The sequence below is a fragment of the Hoplias malabaricus genome, chromosome 16, assembly GCF_029633855.1.
Source record: "Hoplias malabaricus isolate fHopMal1 chromosome 16, fHopMal1.hap1, whole genome shotgun sequence".
Lineage (NCBI taxonomy): Eukaryota > Metazoa > Chordata > Actinopteri > Characiformes > Erythrinidae > Hoplias > Hoplias malabaricus.
In genome coordinates, this window is record NC_089815.1 from 27,801,906 (window position 1) to 27,813,427 (window position 11,522).

At 42.1% G+C, this 11,522-nt stretch overlaps 1 protein-coding gene across 1 annotated transcript in view; it reads right to left on the minus strand.

Moving 5' to 3' along the window:
• The window catches only part of col6a1 (collagen, type VI, alpha 1), a 33,290-nt gene extending 24,030 nt beyond the window's left edge, over positions 1-9,260 (minus strand). The window contains exons 1-14 of the mRNA XM_066647116.1: positions 9,033-9,260; positions 7,483-7,612; positions 6,456-6,656; positions 5,044-5,203; positions 4,778-4,891; positions 3,534-3,554; positions 3,417-3,437; positions 3,277-3,321; positions 3,056-3,109; positions 1,759-1,803; positions 1,631-1,657; positions 1,502-1,528; positions 1,360-1,404; positions 242-295 (exon numbers count right to left, since the gene is read on the minus strand). Of these exons, the coding sequence (XP_066503213.1) occupies positions 242-295; positions 1,360-1,404; positions 1,502-1,528; positions 1,631-1,657; positions 1,759-1,803; positions 3,056-3,109; positions 3,277-3,321; positions 3,417-3,437; positions 3,534-3,554; positions 4,778-4,891; positions 5,044-5,203; positions 6,456-6,656; positions 7,483-7,612; positions 9,033-9,114 (1,026 nt within the window). The 5' untranslated portion in view covers positions 9,115-9,260. The remainder of the gene's footprint in view (positions 1-241; positions 296-1,359; positions 1,405-1,501; positions 1,529-1,630; positions 1,658-1,758; positions 1,804-3,055; positions 3,110-3,276; positions 3,322-3,416; positions 3,438-3,533; positions 3,555-4,777; positions 4,892-5,043; positions 5,204-6,455; positions 6,657-7,482; positions 7,613-9,032) is intronic.
• Positions 9,261-11,522: the final 2,262 nt, after the last annotated feature.

Sequence of the window (11,522 nt, forward strand, 5' to 3'; positions counted from 1 at the left end):
ATGGGGGACCAGTGGAACATTTGCTTAGTGGAAGCACTTGTGTGCAGCTGCGAGGCCACAGCCCAATGAGCTCACAGTGCCTAGAAGACTTCTCTTTTAAAAGAGGAGTAACACACACAGCCCAGCCACTTAGCCATCTGTTCCACTAATGACTAGCCAACACACACACACACACAGTCAGAAGATGCTTTCGCACTGTAATATCCTGCAAACACCTGGGGAAGTGATGGTTTAGACTTACATCTGGCCCAGCCGACCCTTTGCAACCAGGCAGCCCGGCAAACCCTGGCTCACCCTGTAAGATAAAACACAAACACACGTCCAGCATTAATATCCAGGCTTGTCTGAACCGACAGGGAGGCACAGCATGCTGTAAAAACAAAGGGTCGTCCCACAGTGTGAGTACAGTGTTAAAACTCTGTAGGAGTATGAATGGCTTCTGAATTTGACATGAATCACCACAAAAGACTAGGCCCATTGATGTCAAACCATTTGCAAGGCTTTCAAGATAAATACAGGAGGTTTTAGAATTATCGAGGGGCACATGCTGAAAGAGTGAGAAAGAAAACACATTAAAAAACGGCCAAAGTTTGGACCCCTGCTCCACGTTTCCTCTAAAATAAAGGTCATCCACAGGATGTTTGTTCCTCTTTCTATTTTTCTGGGAAGGTTTTAAAATAGATTATTTAGGATAGGATTTGATTACATTTATGTACATACACATGACATTGACATGAATCAGGGTTATCCCCATGTTGTGTGCTTTATTACCTTCCTGTGCAAACCTGGCATTGATATTGGAGACCTAGGCCCATGTGCAGCTGCTCTAGGGCATCTCATTTCATTCTAGATTATACAAGATGAATACAAGCTCCCGATGCAGCTGTTTAACAAATGATCGAGGTCCTGGTGAGTCATCCATGTTGAAGCAGTAAAGTCTAATTTCTTCAGTGCTGTTGCCCTGAAGGAGCTGAATTAAGTGGGTGCTTTTGGAAAATTGCAGGTTTAGGAGTAAATAAAATGAACTGTAGAAGTCTGTGGAAAATGTGATGGTCTCTAATGCCTCTTTCACACATGTACTCCAGAGATTTTCTAGAGAAACTCCGAAGTATTCGGTCTGGAAATGTCCCGGGGTCTTTCGCACATGATGCTAACAGCTGGAGGCTCGTTCTCACAGTGGGAAATGAAACACGTGGTTTAGGCGTGGCATAACATCCAGGTAATGTCAGGGACGAATGTTGTGGGTGGTCACGTTCCCACATACAGATCCTCCGGGTACACTCTGGAATGTTTCTGGATACAGTGCATGTGTGAAAGAGGCCTAGGAGAGTTATGTGCTCTAGAAGAAAAAGCACTTACCTTACGTCCATCAATTCCATCCCTTCCTGGGTGCCCTTTCTCCCCCTGGAAGAAAAAAAAAACATTATAGCATGGGCAAAATGGTTCTTTTCATAGAACCACAAAAGAGAAAATGGGTTGTAGTCAGTGGCAGAGGTCTTACCTTGAAACCTTTGTGGCCTCTCTCTCCCTGAAAGAAGGACAAACCCCGATTAAAGACGTCTCCCAGTCAACCAGCTTACAGAAAAAAACTCAGATACGTAAAACGAATTAAAATAATTTGTCCGCTCACCTTTTCACCTCTTATTCCTTGGTCTCCCTGGAAAAAAAGAGGAAGAGGAAATATTTGAGAAGAATTATTCAAGCCTAACAATAAAGAAAGGTAAATATTTCTTAGCTAAAATAACGATAAAAGCAGACCTTCATGCCTTGGTAACCGACTGGCCCAGGATCACCAGGATCTCCCTATTGGGAAGAGACAGATTATTATAACATTGTAAATAAATCAATACCCAACCAACCAGAGAGCTGTGCATTGTGTAAAATAGTTCTAGGCCAGGAACAAAAGTAATGTTCCCTGTGATAACCTTAGCTGTTGAGTGCATTATAACATGGGAATTAATGGCTGTTTTGGGAAGCCTTCTTTTAACAATTGTGATTAATCTTACACTATCTTTTGGCACTTTGGAAAGCTCTCCGTTTATCACTGCACTCTCCACTCCCTTTAACCTGCACTTCAAGGTCTGGGCAAGAACTCAGCCAACAATATCCTTAGAGTGTGAAATACACTTACGTGAAGTCTGAATTCTTATCTTGAAGCTGGCCATGGAAGCAGCATTGTTCACGATCAATATTCACCCAGAGGGATACTGCCTGTCCTCTGCTGCCCTTTTATAACATCTTAATACTGCAAATGATGTTGTGTCTACACCATTATAAACATTCAACTGCAAATAATGGAACTGCTGGCTAAGGAGGCAGTGCTAAATGGAGAAGATGGTCCTGCTCCAGAACTGTGTGAGCTTGTGTATATATGTATATATACATCTATGTGTGTGTGTGTGAGCATGTCAAGGAATATAAATTAATGATGTTTGTGCATGTGTGTATTGTCTAGAAACTAGAAAACGTTATTCTAACAGCTGAGGAAAGTCAAAAGTCATCAGCCCTACTTCTCTCTCTATTTAACACCAACAGATCGAGCCAGAAGCCCTTAACAACTACTGATACAGTGACTATAGGAAAACCAGGTGCTACTGTGAGGACAAATCACAGCCTTCCAAGCTGCTAAAACAGTGTGTTTGAAAAACAAGACAGAAATAATCCATAAGGAGTGTGTACAAAGCAGACAACCCAGAGACTGGCATGGACGGGACATCCCAGATCTGCATCCTGACTGGTCAAGATACAGCTTATTCTTGGCTATAGGAATATTATTCAAAAACATGCTTTGTCTACAGTGAGGCCTGAAAACCATTATTAACCTTCTCAGGACTAAGCCAGATATTTCCCTTCCCTGGGGCTTTAAAAGAATGATGAGTGTACACTGAAAAATACATTTCTTTGAATAATTATCATTACTACAGTAAAAACAATAAAGCCATGCTAATCCGTCTGTGTAATCTATGTGAGGTTTGTATTTGCTGAATGTCTTCTGACGATACAGTACAGCTTTAGGAGGTATAAACAGTGTGCTATGTTCCTTATGTGTACTCACCACAGGTCCAACATCTCCCTTTTCTCCTGGCATTCCTGGTCTACCAGTCTCCCCCTACAGAGAGATAAAGAGAAAGAAAACATGGATACGTGGATAAAGACAGTGTCCATATGCAGTGGTATTGACATACTATTCATATGATACTTGCAGCTGTCCAAGAGGACAATAAAAACATAAAAATAACAACATGTATTCAGCTGTATGCTGGTATTTATACTTACAGTGCTCCCTTTTTCTCCATGAGGTCCAACCGGGCCTCCAGGGGCCTGACAAACCATATTAAACAATCAGATAACAACACATACCATGCAATGAAACAAATCACATCTGTGCTTTAGACTACACCAGGGAGGATACTCACACTGCAGTCGAAGGAGCAGCACTACAAAAGAAAAACATGTGCAAATAGTTAAATACGGTGATTATCAAGGACAAGTGAATTAGACATGAAAAAAAAAAACGGGATAAACAAACATACCACATCCTTGGTTTCATTAGTCTGGAATAGAGAACAAAGAAAACAAGAATTATAGCCAAGTCTGATTACCACAGTTAAAAATGAATTTATAGCTTATTATTTTACATTCTTAACATCCTTATTATCCTTGGAGTATTTGTTAATTTGTTACTAATCTTCAGTACAGTACGACTAAAAGAAAATAGCTAGCTAAATAACTACTATACAACTCATGCACAATATGCATTATAGGAAGGACTTGACATCTGGATGAATACTGAGAGGTCATTCATGTGGTCAATGAGCTATTAGGTACGTCAGGGTCTCCCTATGTTGGTGGGCTGGCTATATTATATATTATTCATTCATTCATTCATTATCTGTAACCCTTATCCAGTTCAGGGTCGCGGTGGGTCCAGAGCCTACCTGGAATCATTGGGTGGAAGGCGGGATACACCCTGGAGGGGGCGCCATTCCTTCACAGGGCAACACTCACACACTCACCCATACGGATACTTTTGAGCAGCCAATCCACCTACCAACGTGGGTTTTTGGACTGTGGGAGGAAACCAGAGCACCCGGAGGAAACCCACGCAGACACAGGCAGAACACACCACACTCCTCACAGACAGTCACCCGGAGGAAACCCACGCAGACACAGGCAGAACACACCACACTCCTCACAGACAGTCACCCAGAGGAAACCCACGCAGACACAGGGCAAACACACCACACTCCTCACAGACAGTCACCCGGAGCGGGAATCGAACCCACAACTTCCAGGTCCCTGGAGCTGTGTGACTGCGACACTAAGTAAATTTACTAAAGTAAATTAAAAAAAAGTAAATAAATGATATATAATATTTTACAATAATAAACTAATTCATTTAAAACTTTTCTTTGAAGAGATTTTACATGCTTACGTCAGGTAACGGGAAAAACTTCATACTTCTGGAAATGTCGACAGAAATAATAAAAGATTGAAATGTTTTGTGTCACAGAATATTCATAAAGACCATCTGAGGTCACTCAGAAATTTTGCAATTCTAGAGGTAGATTCCCTCCGGTTTTAATAATAATTATAATTTGTGAACACTGTAATTCATACAAAACTGCAACTTCTTAAACTATACAAAACAATTTCTCATTAATTTGTCCTGCTTCACCCCCTGCAATAGCCCTGCATCTCCGTAGGGGGCGTGCTCTCCGATTTGGGAACCATTGGCCTAGAAGAAACTGGTGATAATAGCCAAAGACAGACTCACGATCATGTTAATGATGGTGTGGATGGTGTTCATCTGTGTGGAGCGAGTGTTGTCCGCAGCAGTGAAGTTCTGCCTGTAGGATGCATCTGTGGCAATGACAGACAATCTGGTGTCCTGCAGGGGTGACATTAGGAAAGTTATTAGTTATACTTATCTTTACGATTATCATCCATTTCTTCTGTAGCGCTTGTAATAGAAAGCTTCCATAATCATAGAAACACGTGGTCATTCTTATGCTTCCTGGCCACCAAACGTAGGTGCAGTACCTCCTGGTCGGGGGTGATGGCCACAGCGAACACTTTGATGGCATGTTGCCGGGCCTCGTTTGCTGCCTCCTGTATTCCTCCGCAGGGCTCTTTGTAGCCAGTAATAGGATGACCATCCGTCACAACCACAATGTATTTATTCTCATGATAGTGGGAGCCCCTGGGGACAAACACAGCATAAGCTATAAGCACTTTTAAATGATTTAGAACAATAAGCTGGACATAAGTGTCTGTACATGTTGAAAAAATATAAAATCCACGTATATAGTGATATCAGAATTGGGATCGTTTATTTTTATGTGGAAATCAATATGCACAGTAGTACCTATAGAACAGTAATAATCCTATATTTCATTACAATGAGAGCAAAATCAGTCCTAAGTGGATTTAGTGTAGAATAATGCTGCATGGTATATCGATACTAGAAAAGTATCGCAATACTTTGTCATCAAAAACCGTACAATACCGCATATAATGAGTACCGGTACTTTAAGAAGAAGCGTTTAAAAATAAGAGCGGTATTTCCAGCATTTCCAACGAGTGCCACAGGGGGGCAGTGTGCTTTGCCTTCTCTTTAAAAAACAAAAAACCCGACTAGCACCAGCGACTTTCTGCACAAACCTTAGCTACTTTTTATAGAAGAGAATCGCCGGTAGCACGACTCGTTAGAACACCAGGACTGACCGTGAGCGGGAGACACAGCTCCCGTGTATGGAGCTCCGGGAGACACAGCTCCCTCACTGCAGCTCTTCTGCTCCAAAGTCGGAGCAGCACAGTCGGACCGCACGGCAGCTCACACAGATCAGAACGAGCTGCGAATGTGCAAAAACAGTGCTGCCAAAGACACGTTTGCTTCCTTTTATGTTGAATGCATTCCTTTTTCTGAACTCCTGAACTGAGATCACATAACCGTTCGAGGCATTAAGCTTTATTCAAACAGTAAACATGTCTTATGAACATATGATACAGGACTGAAGGCGTGGTTGGACCTAGATATGGTGAAACGTCACCTGTGTCGTCACACTGAACAAGCAGATACCAGCGATTTTGCTGACCGCCCTCAGCTTGTAGAGAAAGTACATTAATTTTCCTGATGTTTTATGTTTTAGAATCGTTTCAGTATTGGTATCAAGATTTAGGCAGGTATCGTATCGAAAGTCCTAATTTTGGTATTGTGACAACGCTAGTGCATAGATATCTATGAAGGCTTATTTAAACAATGCTCAGTTCTTATAAAAATTCCTCAGGTAAGACTAGAGTAGCTATTAGTACCAGTGACACTTGCTGGAATCAGTCTTTATAGATGTTTATATAGGTCAGGTTAGTCCTCATTCAGCCCACTTACAGTAAGGTGTTACTACACGTTTACATGTGTATTGTGGTTGTGCATGTAAGTGTGTGTGTTTACTCACCCTCTGAGCACCTCTGCGATTCCCTCTTTGATGGCACAGTCAGTGTACGTTCCCTTGCCAATGTAACTGATTTGATCTATGGAGTTTTTGAGCCGTTGACGATGCGTATTCAGGTCGAGCAGGCCTTCGACCAGCTGGATCTCATCAGAGTAGTGAAGAGCTCCAGAGTTCCACGTCAAATCTCGACCACAAGGCTGCCGTCTAGCAAGCAGGATGAACATACGACTTAATCAAAGCAACTGGGTTGCACATTTTTATAAACATTATAATGTTAAAAACTAAAAGTAGAGATGGTTTGATACCAGTTTTTACTGTGGATATCTTCCAATAGAGTTCCAAATTTTTCCTTTAAAACCAACTATGCCTTAAAAGAACACTTTTGGGAAAGGTACGATTTGGTATTTTTGCTCATGGGCTCCCCCTACATTGTAATTCACTTTTACAGTCCTGTAATCAAAGGGGAGGGAGGGGGTGGTTTGCTACTGTCCTCCTAAAGTTATACAGTGCAGTTACTGCATTGTTGAGCCTGAAACAGCCAAATCAGAAGCTTTGTTCTTATTATTATTGGATAAAGAAACATCACAACTGTAATTTCACAAGAAATTCACACAAGGAACTCGGTGAACTCGCCATTTATAAGAAGAACTACACTGCTAACAACATGACATCAAACAATGTGTTTGTGCTATTTCAGGACAGATTTGTTACTGGATCTGATGATATTCAATCCAGTATTTCCTCTGATGTCTGACGTAGCATTTTCTGATATCTCAAAATGATACCTGGTATCTTCAAATATACTGAGAGGGCCAATTCAATTAGTTTGTATCCCATGATCTTACATGCTTTTGTAAAACTTCCTCCAAATACTTTTGATTTCTGACATCAAAATGAAAGACATAACTACTGCTACGACATTAGCACGACTGCTGCCTCATTGATAAAGAGCGAGTGTAATTGGAAGACAATGTTAAACTCAATACAGTTGATACAGTGCCACATTGGTTTAGTTCATATTGACACATACAAGCCTCTCAGTTCATCGATGAAGTGCTTGGTGAAGTTCTTGATCTGGTTGATGTAAAACTCTGGGGGTTTGGCTCTGAGGGCCACACTCTCAGATGTGTCCAGTACAAAGTACAAGTCCACAGGGCACTCTACAGTGGGCGACACATTCAGTCAGAATCAGCAATAAGTCAAGACGCTCCTTTATCATTCACACCACATTTTCAATACACAACATACAGATACCAGATACATGATGATAGTACAACAAAACATGTGGTGTAAAGCCTCCTTGAGTTTCTGTGTAACTATCCATACACTCGTTTGTACGAATCATATCCCATTGAAGTAATAGGTCCACCATCTTAGCCTACTTGGTGATGGGAGGGGCACTTGTGATTTGGTCACATGACTCCCAGGGGTAGCAAAATGCTCAATGGACTTTCATTATAAAAGGTCACATTTGGCCTCATTTTCCAAGTCATCTTCGTTCTTATCGTTATTATTTGATTGGATAAATCATAGTTTATTAATACATCTGTCATTTTGTGTCCTGCTTTTGAAGCAAATCCATCAATGGCCTGTTGGGCCTTACGTTCAAGTCTATCCTAAACCTAACCGCTTTGGTCCAACGAACACGGTTGCCTTGTAGTGAACAAACATAAATGGGCGTGTGTTTCTCCACCGAAGCAAGGATTCATTCCTGTTCCAAAGAGCACCATGTATTACAAAGATCCCAGAGGAACAGCTGTATGATCTACTCTACCAAGCTCTGCATGAAACTGAACAAAAAAAAAAAAAAAGATTCTCTATATATTCCCAGGTTAGCGAAGCTGCAATAGACCAGGGATTGTTTTTTAGCAGGATCTCCCCAACATCTCACCGTCCCACACATAGCTAAGATTTCCAGCACCGTATTCACAACACTCCTGTTAATGAAGGGCATAATCATTGGTACGGGAACTCAGCAGATGAGTAGGACTAGGCAAAAGGGATTCATCTGCATAGACGTTGAGTCCTCTGGAAGTACATGGTTTATGTAGATCACTAGACAGAGGCAGCGTTATACTGCCACTGGCGCTCTGTTCTTAAAGGCTCTAACCCAGAAGAGCACCCTCCCACAAGACTTTTAGTAGAGATGCATCAGAATGTCAATTGTTTTAGTTTTACTGTAATACTGCAGTCTTAGATCGGACTGTTAATCACTAACAGGCTTTCGCAGTGTGAAATAAAATGACCATTTGAATGTGAAATGATGATTTGCAAATCTATATTCAAGAAATAGACCTCAGCTTGGGATGCAGTATAATGAACGCTGTCTGACAGCGTAATAACACCGTTCTTCCACAATGCATTCACTATGTATAAATATCGACTTGAAATATCAGACAACTAAACACATGTATTATTGCTCCCGATATGACACTGATATATCGTGATACCTTTAAGCATTCGGGGACTAAAAGCTTCAACTTCAACTCTGAAAAACCAAATATCAATCCACTAAGAACTCTAAGCATGCTTAAAACACATCACCAAAGCAAACGGAGAGAGAAAAAGCAGCTGTTTTACCTTTGTATTTGTCACTCTGAGCTCTCAGAGCTGGACCCAGAGCGCAGAGACAGAGAGCGGTGAGGAGAGGTCTCAGCGCCATGCTCCTGAGCTCCGAACCGGGCTAAAAACCGAGGACAAACCGGGGGACACTAAACAGAGCGGATGAAGTTTAAAATTCAACTTTATACGCCTTTAATCCCCCCCACCTTCAGCACCAGTGCGCACTCCGAGGGAAGACGCGTCCCCTCACTCAGGACTGGCTTCTTTCCCCCACCTGTATTGCGCCAGGGCCAGCCCCCTGACTTCTGATTGGCTGCTGCTGTTCCTCTAGCTGCGTTGTGATTGGTTAGATTCGTGCTAAGGCATAGTAAACGCAGATGTCGGCAACTGTGCGTCGGTTGGCTGGTTGTCTTCCTGCTTCTGAGCTCGGATTGGGTTGAATTTCTGCTAGCCAATCATAGGCTAGGAATTAGGACAATGTTACCCAATCAGGCACATTGGGCGGGGTTACATGAATACGGGTAGGAAAAGGCGAGTTTTTGGTGAAACGCCTTAAAACGACTCTTGCAATCTTCCATTAAATAAAGCAGGTTAAAAAGAGCAGGTAGTTTCCAGGTTACATTCATACATTTTCTAAAGGTGTATTTTTTAGGCTGTTCCCTGTGAATATACACAGTAACTGAAAGTCAATAAAACGTGTCATAATATGTATGAATGGTATAAGATTGTATCTAATTTTACAATAAAAAAAACTACTTACATTTCAGAAATGAACAAAAGTTGCCCTGCTTTTCTTAGTTTGTTCTTGACAGATTCTCAGGTCTTGTTCCTCAATATTCATAAAATATTACAGTGATTTCACTTTAAAATAAATTAAAAACAAATAAATAAAAAAAATCAAAGGACACCTCTTTGCAGAAATCACTGCATTTAATTCAATTACTGTGTATGGGTGTGTTTTAGTAACATTACAGCAGTGTGTAGCGACCTGAAGAAGTTCAGTCAATGCAGATAAATCCAAGAACTCACAACACAGTGCACAATGCTTTATACGCATCTAGCCCACACTTGGCCTTGGGCAGAGTGACTTTCAGCTCATGTAGCCACTGAAGAGTGTCACATTCTAGAGGTTATATAAGCTGGGTATGTCTTTAGAGACCTCAGTGTAGTGGGATACACAAACTGGTATGTCCATAAACATAAGAACTTATAGTGTATATGAGTTATAAGACAGACCACCTGGTGGGTGAATCCAGTGAATGTAAGAGGTCCTGGCGGAAGAGATTGTGATCTGATGCCCAGTGAGACTGTGAGAAGTGTAGGTTTAAAAATGTTGAAGGACGTGGGCCCTTACTTAACATGTGTGTGTGTGTTTGTGTTTATAAAGGCATGAGAATAGAAAGAACTCAGAAACTAGGCTCTGGAACACATCAAATAGTCAAACACTGAAGAGAGATACGATGGAGGGTGTGTGTGTGTGAGAGAGAGAGAGAGAGAGAGAGAAAGAAAGAAAAAGATGGAGAGAGAGAAGAGAGGAGGGGGGTGTATTAGATGGATCATGTTTCTTTAGTCTCACTGGAGGATGTAGGAGTTCTCCAAACATCTGCATCTCTTCAGCATCAGACCAGCAACCTGACCTCAGCCTCGGCCAACAAGTGGGCGTTTACAAGCCACCCCCTCACTGCCTGTGCTCTTTCTTTGGAAGAGAAACAGCGCCACCAATGTGTGGAATCATCGCCTTTGATTATGTAGAGCTCTGAGGGGATGTTAGAGCCTGATCCTGCATCTGTGCTTCTTAACTGAGGAGCAAAACCTGATCAGAAAGTCACACCTTAAGTTTTTCTTTTACTGGAAAGAACCATGTGTACAAGCCAGAAATTTAGGAATCATAAATGTGCACTCGTACAGTTAATCAGTGGTTCTTTAAAGGTTCTACATTAAAGAGTTGTTCTGCTTATTTAACTCTTCATCTCCAAAATATTTCATTTATAAATAATGAAGATGTTCATTATCTGTAACCCTTATCCAGTTCAGGGTCGCGGTGGGTCCAGAGCCTACCTGGAATCATTGGGCGCAAGACGGGAACTCTCCCTGGAGGGGGCGCCAGTCTTTCACAGGGCGACACACACTCACACATTCACTCACACCTACAGACACTTTTGAGTCACCAATCCACTTACCAACATGTGTTTTTGGACTGTGGGAGGAAACCGGAGCACCCGGAGGAAACCCACACAGACACAGAGAGAACACACCACACTCCTCACAGACAGTCACCCGGAGGAAACCCACACAGACACAGAGAGAACACACCACACTCCTCACAGACAGTCACCCGGAGGAAACCCACACAGACACAGGGAGAACACACCACACTCCTCACAGACAGTTACCCGGAGGAAACCCACACAGACACAGAGAGAACACACCACACTCCTCACAGACAGTCACCCGGAGGAAACCCACACAGACACAGGGAGAACACACCACACTCCTCACAGACAGTCA